We start from the raw sequence: 11,339 nt of genomic DNA, 5'->3' as shown, positions 1-11,339 counted from the left end.
TTCATTGCCCAGTACTGGAAAAAAAAAAAAAAAAGATAAAAAATACTACTCAACTTTCAGTAACCAAGTCAAACGAGAGTGGATTTAGCTCAGTGGCATCAGGCTTGCCTTGAATGCCTAAGGTCTTGAGTTCGATCCCTGGTTCAAAACAAAAACAAAAACAACAACAAAAAAGTGGCACTGGTGAAAGAACAAACAAGTGGACCAAGGGAACAGAGCAGACCTCCAAAGTACAGCCAACCAGTCCTTGACAACGGAGCAAAAGTAACTCAGCACACACAGGAGATGCTTTCCAACCATATGGGCAGGGCAGAGTTTTCTTTCTTTTCTGGCAGCGGTGGGGATTGCACCGAGCTATAACCCCATGCATACATTCATTCAGACACAAGGCCTTGCTAAGGAACTAAATTGCCCAGGCTGGGCTCTAATTTACACTCGTCCTGCCTCAGCCTCTAAAGCTGTTGGGGTACAGGTGTGCCCTACCATGCATGGCTACAGAAACAGGATTAACAGAATTTACACCTTCATAAAAATTAAAAATGGACTATAAAACTAAGTGAAGGTCATAAAATTTTAAAATTTGTAGAATAAAACAGAAGAATACATAAGTGATCTTGGATTTGGTAAGTTCTTATTTTCTTTGCCATGCTGGGGATTGAATCCAGGATCTAGTGAATACTAGGCAAGTCTTCACCACTGAGCTATACATGACTCATGAAAGTAAAGAATTAATAAGATGCACTATATTAAAGTTAAAGCCGGAGCCGGGCGTGGTGGCGCACGCCTGTAATCCTAGCACGCGGGAGGCTGAGGCAGGAGGATTACTGTGAGTTCAAGACCAGCCTGAGCTATACAGTGAGTTCCAGGTCAGTCTCAACTACATAGTGAGAACTTGTCTCAAAAAACAAAACAAAACAAAACAAAACAAAAAATAAAGTTAAAGCCGGGTGTGGTGGCTCATGCCTGTAATCCCAGCACTCCAGAGGCTGAAGCAGGAGGATCACTGTGAGTTCGAGACCAGCCTGGGCTCCATAGTGAGTTCCAGGTCAGTCTCAACTACATAGTGAGACCCTGTCTAAAAAAACCAAAAAAAAAGGCCAAAGATCTGAACAGTTGTAGCACCAAAGGAGGGACACTAAAGACAATAACCAGCATACTGAAAGACACTGAACATCATATGCCATTAGGGAATACAAATGAAAAAATGTTTTTTTTGGTACCAGGGATCGAACTCGGGTCCTTGTGCTTGCCAGGCAGGTGGCAAAAACACTGAGCCAAATCCTTGGCCCACAAATGAAAAGTGAAGTATCAGCACACTGCCCTAGCTAAAAGCAATGCACAGAAACCAAGTGCTGGCTGTTGGGTGGAGCCACAGAAATTCTCACTCACTATTGGTAGAAATGGAAAACCCCACAGCACATTCTGAGACAACTGTACAATTTCTTACATACCTAAACACAGTTTGACTCAAGATCCTGCAGTGACATCCGAAGTTCGGATATTCACTTGAAAGCCTGCACACAAATGTTCACAGTTTTATTTGTAATAGCCCCAAATTGGAAGCAAACAAGATGTCCCCCAACAGGGAAACAGCTAAACCAAGTGTTACACAGAATAGAATGTACACAGAATACCATTAGCGAGAAAGCAAATGAAAACAAAGCAGAACTTTATTGATCTAGTGAACAAATGGATGACTGTACAAAAAGCCAGACACAAAGAATTAGGTACTCTAAATCTATTTTATTTTTTTGGTACCGGGGATCAAACTCAGGTCCTTGTGCTTGTGAGGTAGGAGGCGGCACCACTGAGCTATATCCCCAGCCCCTCTTAGTCTATTCTCGAGGGGCATGATAAAGCTAACCTCCAGGCCGGCCTTGAACTTGTGTCTCTTCCTCAGACTGCTGAGTGTTGGGGTTACAGGCACGCCCAACCTAAATATATGTTAAATTGCTGCTTAACCAGATGTTGGGCTGTACTGCATAACCTCAAAGCAACACCCTTCAGGAGACTATTACTATACTAAATCTATTTGCATTTTCTATTTAATAATTTTTTCAAATATCTAGGATTCAAAAGCAGCATGAGAGGTTTTCTAGGCCAGGCAGATGGGTTAAAACTTGTTTCCAGATCTGTTTCTTTGATTTCCCATTGTAAATATCAGACACCAAGTCTTACCATAAATACAGTGCAACTCTCTCTGATCGTTACGTGAATGGCATTTTTTGTGGAGTCCCTTTCTGGACTCTGAGAGCTCCCTCCTGGTCACAAATCCTCAGGGTAAGCAAATTTAACACACCACCACCACCTGAGAAGTCGTGCACAAGCGTATGTCCATATAAGTAATACAGGTGCATAAAGTTTTACCTGCAACATTAAAAACCTGCTAACAGCCCAATGTCTTTCCACAAGTGAACCGGCAACTTGTGGAACAACCACTGGCACAATCCTGCTCAGCAACAAAAGCAATGCACTATTCAAACAAGCAACGTGAACTTATCTTGGGGAAAATCTCCATTATGCTGAGTAACAGGAGCCAGACTTCCTCCCCACAAAAAATTGGTCCTGTATTTTTATTTAGTTGAAACCCTAGAAAATATAGGCTAAAGTGACAGAAATCGGCTTGGAGATGGGGAAGCAGGTAAGGGAAGAAGGCAAGAAATTCTAAAGACCCAGGGAAATGCAGGGTGCTGGCCGGTGCACTGCCTTGGTGACTGCGGCGGTGGTTAGACAGCGTCACGTCATTTAAAACACTTAGGCTACAGGGCCAGCTGCGCGGGCGCACACCTGCACATCCCAGCACTCGGGAGGGCTGAGGCAGGAGGGTCACCCTGAGTCCAAAGTCAGCCTAAACTACGGAGAGAGTTGTTTAGAATGTCAATTATATTATCAATCGTTTTGAAAAGCACCTTTTCACTTTTAAAAGCTATTTATATTGGACTTTGTTAGTTTACAAGGAGACTACTTCAGAACCATCGTTTTCATAGAGAAGACTAGTCCTGTTCGGCAGTGTGGGGGACGGGGCACAGGGTTCTGTGCATTTCAGGCAAGCAGTCCACCACTAGGCTACACGCTCAGACCTCGCCCGACTTTTTTTTTTGGTACTGGGGATCGAACTCAGGACCTTGCATTTGCGAGGCAGGCAGTGGAACCTCTGAGCCAAGTCCCTGGAGGTGGTGACATACAACGAGCACATCTGTAAGACAGGATCCCAAGTATCTAACCTTGTCCCACACTAGCCAGGGGACCCCACGGGATCGAGGGGAGGTGCGCGGGGATGGTGTTTACAGATGAGATGGGCCAACGGTGCCCTCCAGCAGGCACTGCAGGGGCCTAGGAGACAGCGGCTTTCAGGCTGGCTTCCCACGGCGCAGCACTTTTTGGTGACGTAACCTCCAGCAGCCCCTAAGACTTCTTGCCCCACGGCCACTCAGGCTCCTGGAGACCGACAGTCTGCACTGCTCCGTCCCAGCCCGATCCCTCTGAAGCAAGCTCACCATTGCAATACGGCACCAGCAGGGCAGTCTCGGGAGCTGGTGTTGGTCCTGCAGGCAGAACCGATCCCCGTCTCATCTCAGTGCGGACACAGAGAACTTCAGCTCCAAGCAGGGAGCTGGAAACCTGTGCCCTCAGGAAGGAGGGTGGTCGGTCTCACCTGAAGAAGCAATGGATGTGATAATTGGGATGGTGGTCTGGCGTCCTCAGCACGCTAGACTGGGCCGCTGAACCAGGGGCCGAGAGAACCGAGAGCGATGTGTGAAGAGATTTCACGCACCTGAAAGCTTCACCCCCTTACCGCAGGCGTAAAAGGTACTGTAGCTTCACCAGACCCACATTTGGACCAAGTTATATCACAGGTGTATTTAAGACAAACCAAGAGCTGACAGACTTCACTGCGTACCACGTTCAAATACTGGAGAAGCAGAGCCCGCTGTGGAATGACAAAGCTAAGAACCAAAATGTGCATGAGAAACAACAGCAAGGTGAACACTTCAGGTGTTTGGTACAGCACTGACGTGCTTCAGAAAAGGATGCACACTGCTCATGTACAAAACCTCTGAGTCCTTTATTGACATCTGGAGATGCGTGGTTCACACAATTAACAGCATCACACCAGCTACAGAAGTAGAGAACCAGGAACGTACTTCAGAACAGGATCTCAGAGCAGTATTTGGTGTCGCCTGCTCTGAAACTCAGTAAAAATCCAATTCTGACACACGCAGAACAGACATCGTAACAACTTCACTTGGAAATGACTCTTTAAGAAAGCAACAAGAACCGACAGTTCAAACTCTTTAGTGTGCGACGTGGCAGCCTCTCTGGGTGCTGCGGCACCACTGCAAAAGGCCAGTGGGGCATCTGAAGGTCGGACAGAAGGGCTGGGGCAGGAGAAGAGGCTTTATTTTCAGTGTAGAGATAACAGAAAGTCTGAGTGGATGCTCTCAGTCCAGGCTGTGTGGGTCCTGCCGGAACCCACCAGACATAGTCTATAAACTGGAGGCTGAAAAACGCCAGGCAGCCGTCGGTGTCACCGACGATCGGGAGTCACCGCGACACAGGGAGACGGAACGGGGATGCGCCTAAAGAAAAACCGGGCTTGCTGTGTCAGGTCGGCTCTGATCCGCTTGTGCCCCGGGATACCATGCGTCCCTCTGCTTGCCCGCGTGAAGGAACACTACCTTTATTTCAATGTCCCTTGGAAAACAACCAAAACCCCCCCCCACCCCGTCATTCTTCATGAATTGTTTCCAAACTCTTGATTCTTCTCAGACTAGACTTTTTCCTTTCGCTTTAATTTTGACACTTTCTTGACAGTCCCGTTCTTGTTTAGAAGCTTCAGGACACGATCTTTATGATCTAAAACCTTAAGCATGGAGTCTCTAGCCTCACTGATTTGATCCATCACAAGCTTGCACCTCTGCATGTTTCCCTGGAACAGAACACATCACATCATCAGCAAGCGGTGGTGAGGAGGGTGTGGCTCTGACATAAAGGCTCCCTTGGGGAGGCCGTGTTAGGGTCTCCACAGAGTGCCTTTCGGTCATACAATGCCCCCACCCCACCAGGGCTGGGGATGGAGCCCAGGGCCTCAATGCATGGCAGGCAAGCACTGGATCACTAAGCTGCATCCTTAGCCCTTTAAAAACTTTATTTTGAGACAGGGTCTCGCTAAGTTGCCAGGCTGGTCTCAAACTATGACCTGACTGGCTCAGCCTCCTGAACAGCTGTGATTACTGGAGTGGACCACGACACCAGCCATAACAGTAAGCTGTTTTTATGAAAGACACTAGGGGTGAGGGAGGGCAATGGGAGAAACAGGACTCCAGCAAATAACCCCCTAAGTATGTGATCAGATGGGAAAGGGTACATCCAACCTGTATCAGTTCATTTATTCGGTGCAGATCATCATCAGTTGCTGCTTTTTTCTTTGGGATAATTCCTTCCTGTAGGTTGGTAAGTCTTTCATAAACATCATGTTCCAGATTTGTCTGCCACACATAAGAGGGAGCATACTGTGACTCAGAGGTATTACTGTTCTGTGTCAGCCTGAGGCAAAGGAATCCACTCTGCATCAATGTTGCCAACTATTGTAAAACAGTTTGAGTGAAAATCCCCAACCTAAAGTCCTTTCTCTAAAGGACTGATGTATTAAGGTTAACAGTCATGAAAACCGATCAACAGTAATTTGCATTTTATTTTGACATTGTTCAGAGTTCATCTTTAAGGATACCATTTTTTTTTTTTTGCAGTACCAGGGATTGAACTCAGGACCTTGCACTTTTGAGACAGGTGCAGTGCCATCGAGCTAAATCCCTGGGATCTTTTTTGTTTGTTTTTTGAGACAGGGTCTCACTATGTAGTTGAGACTCACCTGGAACTCACTACATTGTCCAGGCTGGTCTCAAAATCACAGCAATCCTCCTGCCTCAGCTTCCTGAGTGCTGGGATTACAAGAGTGCACCATCACGTCCAGTGAAACACTTCTTTTCAATTTTTTTGTGTTTAGGAGTGGAATTGTTGAATCACATGGTAATCACGTTTCACTTATCAAGGAGACACTAAATGGTTTTAATTCTTTGATTTTTAAAATAAAATTTATTTTATCCTATTCCCTCCCTCAAGCTCTCTGAGTACAAAAATTGTTTCCATTGTTTCCTTCTATTTTCACTTTTTTCTTGTCCTTTCCTTCCTTTCTCCCTCTCTCCTCTACTGTTCCCTTCAAGATTAACGTTTTTGTTTAGTATTCTTTTTTTTCCCCACTGAGTTTATTGGTACTTTTTAGGTATACAGTACAGTTACATTCATCATTGAGATCTTGGTTCTTATTTTTTCCCCATACCCTGCTCTCCCTTCACCCTGTTCACCCTCCCCTTTACAAAGGCTTTGTTTCCAGTTTTTCCTTTTCTCATTATTTATTTTTCCCTTCTTTCCTTTCCCCTACCCTTCACATTTCTCCTACTCCTTTAGTCCTTTTCTTCCTATTTCACGTTACCGATTATACAATTTGAATCTTATGTACACTTTTGGTCTTTCACGCCAGAGAAATTATTAGGTATCTTTTAAATACTGCCCCAAATTCACAATTCCTCTGAAAAACAACTCTACCAGTTTTGAGTAATACGATTTTTATAAGTAAAAAGCCAAAGAATTTAATTTAGATACTGATAGCAGACCATGTTTTTGAGATCGCTGCTTCTTTAAACATGGGGAAACTTCCCCGTATCCTCTCTTCACCCAGTGGGTAAAGGAGACCCCCACCCTAGGCCCACGGAAGTGGCTGAACATACAGGATCCACCACTGGACAGAGGAGACTGACAGCACCTCAATGGTCACACACACTACAGCGTAGGGCAGGACACAGCACGCCATGCAGGGGCCTATGAGTCGCACCTAGGACCACCGCGAAGAGGAGCAGAGCTGTGGGAAGCAGGCTGTGTAGTACCGAGAGGGAAGGCTGCCCCTGCTCCCTAAGGGGCTGGGAATGGCCTGACCAATATCAGAAGCTGGCAGAGAAATGAAGCCCGATGGTCCCCACGGCCAGGCCGGGACGGAGGGAAAGGCTTATTCAGTGATGGGGTGAGGAGGGATTAGGGGCAGGCCAGGCCATCAATGAATGGCTCCTTTCACATGTTACTTAATGTCAAATCTTAATTTTAGGGTTTCTACCGCAGCAGTCCCATACATTTTAGATCTAGGATTTGAGTTACAAGCACAAATAACTGATATAGTAGTTTGAGACTACATAGCAACGCACAGAAAACGTACTATGACCCACGCTAGTAGGGAATGCTTCGGATTTACTCAAGAGACGATGTTCTGAGAAGCTGAGCATCTCCAGCATCCTCCAGAACTGCACCTACCAGCTGTAGTAGCTGGGCAGCACAGAGGTGGACTTTCCAGCCCTGGGCACGACAGGATACTCCTTTCTGATTAGCTATTTCTTGCAGCATAGCTTTCTTCTCCTCTGGAATCATGGAAAAATAAGTACGTTTCAATTTTTATATAGCTCAATCATCTGCGTTCAAGTAGCCTTAGTACCATAATTTTTTATCAAGATTTCTTTACATAAATGTTTTTAATTTCTCTGCATTTAAGCCATTAGGAAAAGAATTCAACAACATGAATAAAAGCTTCCTATCTTTCGGTCACTCCAGAAGAAAGCTTTGAAGATATACTACTCTGGTGAGTTAAAAAGACCGTTAATATTCTAATCTCTTACAAGAGGGGCGAAGGTCTGATATGCTCAGTATGTGACACATAAGGATGTGGAGGGCTGGACATGGATTTCTGGAGGCTTTTTGATGTTATCTAGATCTGAAATCCCATGAATAAAGTGGGAATTGATATAACTCAAATCTGGAAGAAAAGTCCACTGACCATTAGTGTAATAAAGCAAATATAAGTATAGCTCAGTGGTGGAGCAACTGCCTGGCAAGTGCTAGGCCCCAAGTTCAACTTCTGGCATTAAAAAAAAGAAAAAAGAAGACCAGGGATTTGGCTCAGTGGTTCCGCTGCCTGCCTCACAAGCAAAAGGACACGAGTTCGATCCCTGGTACCAAAAAAAAAAAAGATTAAAAAATGGTACAGCAAGAAGAGGGATGAGACCTGACCCAGGCTTATACACACAATGGCACAGGCCATACTGGAACAGTTCAGAGATTATAAAAAAGAATGGAAAGTAGTTTTAGTAACAACTTTCAGGTTAAATTGTACTAGGAACAGAAATTAAGTTAGGGCCGGGGATTTAGGTCAGTGTTTCCACTGCCTGCCTCGCAAGCGCAGGGTCCCGAGTTTGATCTCCCATACAAAAATAACAACAACAACAAAACCAAAAAAAAAAAAAAAAACCAAAACAACAACAACAAAAAATTCATGAGTTTGGGCCTGGGATTTAGCTCAGTGGTGCTGAGTGGTGCCTGCCTTGCAAACACAAGGTCATAAATTCAATTCTTGGTACAAGAAAAAAAATCACGATGTTGAGTTCAAACCCCAGCACAAGAATGAAACAAAAAGTTGCCCTTGCCTGTGATGCTTTTCTCAGGATCAAGACTGGGCTCATGGTTTACCAGCAGTGAACTGAACCTAGGACCTTGTGCCCAACAGCAGGTTGACAGTATCTGAAAAATGAGACCTATCTCTATTGAATGTGTGCAGAACTTTTTCCTAAACAATGCAGAAGAGTGACTATTGTATACCATTTGTATTCAGTACAGCAAGTGAACTAGTAAAACAGAAGACAAAGCAGGCAGGAGGATGCACACAGGAGGATGCACACATCATGCCATCCACACACAGGATACAAGCACCCATGGGTCTTGGATCTATGGGGAGTCCTGGACCCCACTCTGCTGTGTACTGTGGGGAAGAAGAGCTGGGAAGTGCAACCACCTCTGCACTGCACCTCAGAGCCAAGCTGTCAGCACCTTCACGCAGGTCACTTACATCTAGCAGTACCCCAACCAGACGCCCAGCAAAGCTGTAACAATGGGGAGCGTGACCAGTTCTCTGGGAACTCGTAGTTCCCTGTATGTCTGCTGACGTGAGGTGAAAGACACCAAAGTCCTTCTGGACAAATATTTACCAAGTTTCTGCAAGATGTTAGCAGCCGTTTTCGTTACATGTAGGTTTATAAAATGTTCTCCGGTTCAACAACGAAAATATACTCATCTATTTTTGGTACCAGAAATGAACTCAGGACCTTGTGCTTGCAAGGCAGGCACGGTGCCCCGAGCTAAATCCCCAGCCTGACAATACTCACTGAAGACCTGCCATAGACCATTCCAAGAGCTTCACACGTTATAAATCAAAGGCCTTTCAGAAAAAGTGCTTATGATGCATGCACATCTGAGGACCCTAGGAACGGCAGCGGACTGCCAGACGGCAGTGCAGCACAGCTCTCCACAGCCACTCTGGGGGCCAAGGTCATTGTGCAAGCACACGAGGATTTTTACTCAAACCAAGGTTGCACCCTTCAATCATTCAGTAGACTCAGACTGCAACAAATACATTCAGGCAAAAGGTACTTTTCCAAATTTTCCATTCCACAGAGTATTTCATGTGAACACGTTGCCTCAAGATTTCAAAACAAAAACTGTGACCCTTCCTCCCCGCTTTCCTTCTTGCAGGGGTGGGGACTGAACTCAGGGTCTGTCACAGGCTACACCTATGGGTTCCTGTTTTCTTTTCTGTTGTGACTGTAACATAGCCAAGGGTTACAACGATTTCATGTGTTAATACTGGACACTAACCTTTGACTCGGACGTCACTGTACCTCTGGAAATGGTGGTACGCAGCTTTCCAGGGGTTCCGGTAATGACGAAGCAAAGTAATGGGGGGTCTTGGACGAACTGGGACGTATCTCACCCCTTCTTCATCTATTCAGAGGGAAAGGCGGCATTAAATAGCTTATCACCTATGACCAATGACCTGTGAGGTTCCAGTCCAACCAGAGCTGAAGAGAAACGGACGAAGGGAACAGCTCGGGCACAGCCCGCAGGCTGCGGTGGGAGGTGTCGCGGGGCGGCAGTGACCGTAAGGAGCCTCACCGATGTACTCCTTGGGAGGGGACTTGCGCTTCTCAGCCTTCACCAGCAGACCCTTGGCGGTGGACTTTTCATCATCAGTGCTGTTCGCCTCCATCATATCCCCTTCTTCTGTTGAGATCACATGCTGCTGTTTCCGAGGCTTTTTCCTTGGAGAGGCACCAGGCGGCAGGTCACTTGTAGGCATGGACAGGTTGTTTGCCAGCAGTGTGAGAGATGGAGACACGGTGTTGGTGGCCAGCGGAGGAACTGCTATCAGAGGACAGGAAGCACAGATATCTCTGAGAACCCAGGCATAACGGAAAGCTTCACTTGATTCCCAGCAACAATGAGAAGACAGCAGAGAGCCGGATGTGGTGGTGCACACCTGTAATCCCAGCGCTCAGGAGGCTGAGGTGGGAGGCTGAGGCAGGAGGATCGCTGTGAGTTGAGACCAGCCTGGGCTACATAATGAGTTCCAGGTCAGTCTCAACTACACAGTGAGACCCTGGCTCAAACAACAATAACAACAAAAACAAAAACGAACAAACAAAGAATGTATTACTTAGTCTTTGTTATGGGTGTGCTGAGATAAGATGGAAGCAGGAGTATTTTGCACCACTTTTAGGGAATTTCCTTAGATGTCAGCCAGGTGAGGTGGTACACACCTGTAATTCCAGAACTGAGGGGGCTGAGTCAGGAGGACTGCAAGTTCACGAGACCCTCCAAAGACAAAAAGAGCTGTAGATACAGCTCAGTGGTAGAGCTTCCCTGGGTTTGATCCCTGGTACCCCACTTCCCCATCCAAAAAAAGGAAAAGAAAACGAAGATGTCATCTTCTATTCCTTGCCTTTTCTGTGCCCAAAGGTTTAACTATGATAGCCAGAGATAGAGCAGCTGCTTTGAATCAAGAGAATGAAGATCAAATTCTCCATTTGTGGAGGGAAAAATGGGAAGGAGATGGATCCCTAAGGATCTGATGGAATCCACATACTTTTTCTTCTTGGACATATGGCTTGCTTCAAGGGAGAAAAAAATCTCACATGTGCAAGTGAGTATTCTTCTGGACTTTAAACAAATGGTAACTAATAATCTCTCCCTCTCCCTCACCCCTCTCGGTACTGGGGACAGAACTTGGGACCTTGCGCTTGTGAGGCAGGCAGCAGAACCACTGAGCTAAATCCCCGGCCCCAATTAACTGATAATCTTAAAAAGGCAATCAGGGGTCGGGGATTTAGCTCAGTGGAGCCTCGCCTGTCTCACACGCACAAGGTCCTAAGTTTGATATGTGGTACCAACACACACACACACACACA

The 11,339-nt window shown here is 45.9% G+C and overlaps 1 protein-coding gene and 1 long non-coding RNA gene across 7 annotated transcripts in view; one reads left to right on the top strand and one right to left on the bottom strand.

Annotated features, from left to right (window-relative positions):
* Positions 1-4,015: 4,015 nt before the first annotated feature.
* The window catches only part of Sap130 (Sin3A associated protein 130), an 80,472-nt gene continuing 73,148 nt past the window's right edge, over positions 4,016-11,339 (bottom strand). For 4 of the 6 annotated variants that reach the window (XM_010637635.3, XM_019209518.2, XM_010637636.3 and 1 more), the window contains 5 exons: positions 10,048-10,296; positions 9,751-9,876; positions 7,363-7,466; positions 5,376-5,489; positions 4,017-4,930 (listed from right to left, as the gene is read on the bottom strand). In XM_010637635.3, the coding sequence (XP_010635937.1) occupies positions 4,772-4,930; positions 5,376-5,489; positions 7,363-7,466; positions 9,751-9,876; positions 10,048-10,296 (752 nt within the window). In that variant the 3' untranslated portion in view covers positions 4,017-4,771. Of the gene's footprint in view, positions 4,931-5,375; positions 5,490-7,362; positions 7,467-9,750; positions 9,877-10,047; positions 10,297-11,339 lie in introns of all 6 variants that reach the window. The other 2 variants (XM_019209516.2, XM_010637634.3) reach the window with 2 other exon arrangements.
* The window catches only part of LOC104871630, an 8,197-nt gene continuing 4,460 nt past the window's right edge, over positions 7,603-11,339 (top strand). Inside the window, exons 1-2 of the long non-coding RNA XR_782925.3 lie at positions 7,603-7,684; positions 10,891-11,074. This is a non-coding gene — a long non-coding RNA (uncharacterized LOC104871630). The remainder of the gene's footprint in view (positions 7,685-10,890; positions 11,075-11,339) is intronic.

Source organism: Fukomys damarensis, unplaced genomic scaffold, assembly GCF_012274545.1.
Source record: "Fukomys damarensis isolate Sample0158 unplaced genomic scaffold, DMR_v1.0_HiC HiC_scaffold_29, whole genome shotgun sequence".
NCBI classification, from domain to species: Eukaryota; Metazoa; Chordata; class Mammalia; order Rodentia; family Bathyergidae; genus Fukomys; species Fukomys damarensis.
Note: the sequence above shows the minus strand (reverse complement) of the source record. Positions and strands in the feature narration are given on the sequence as shown.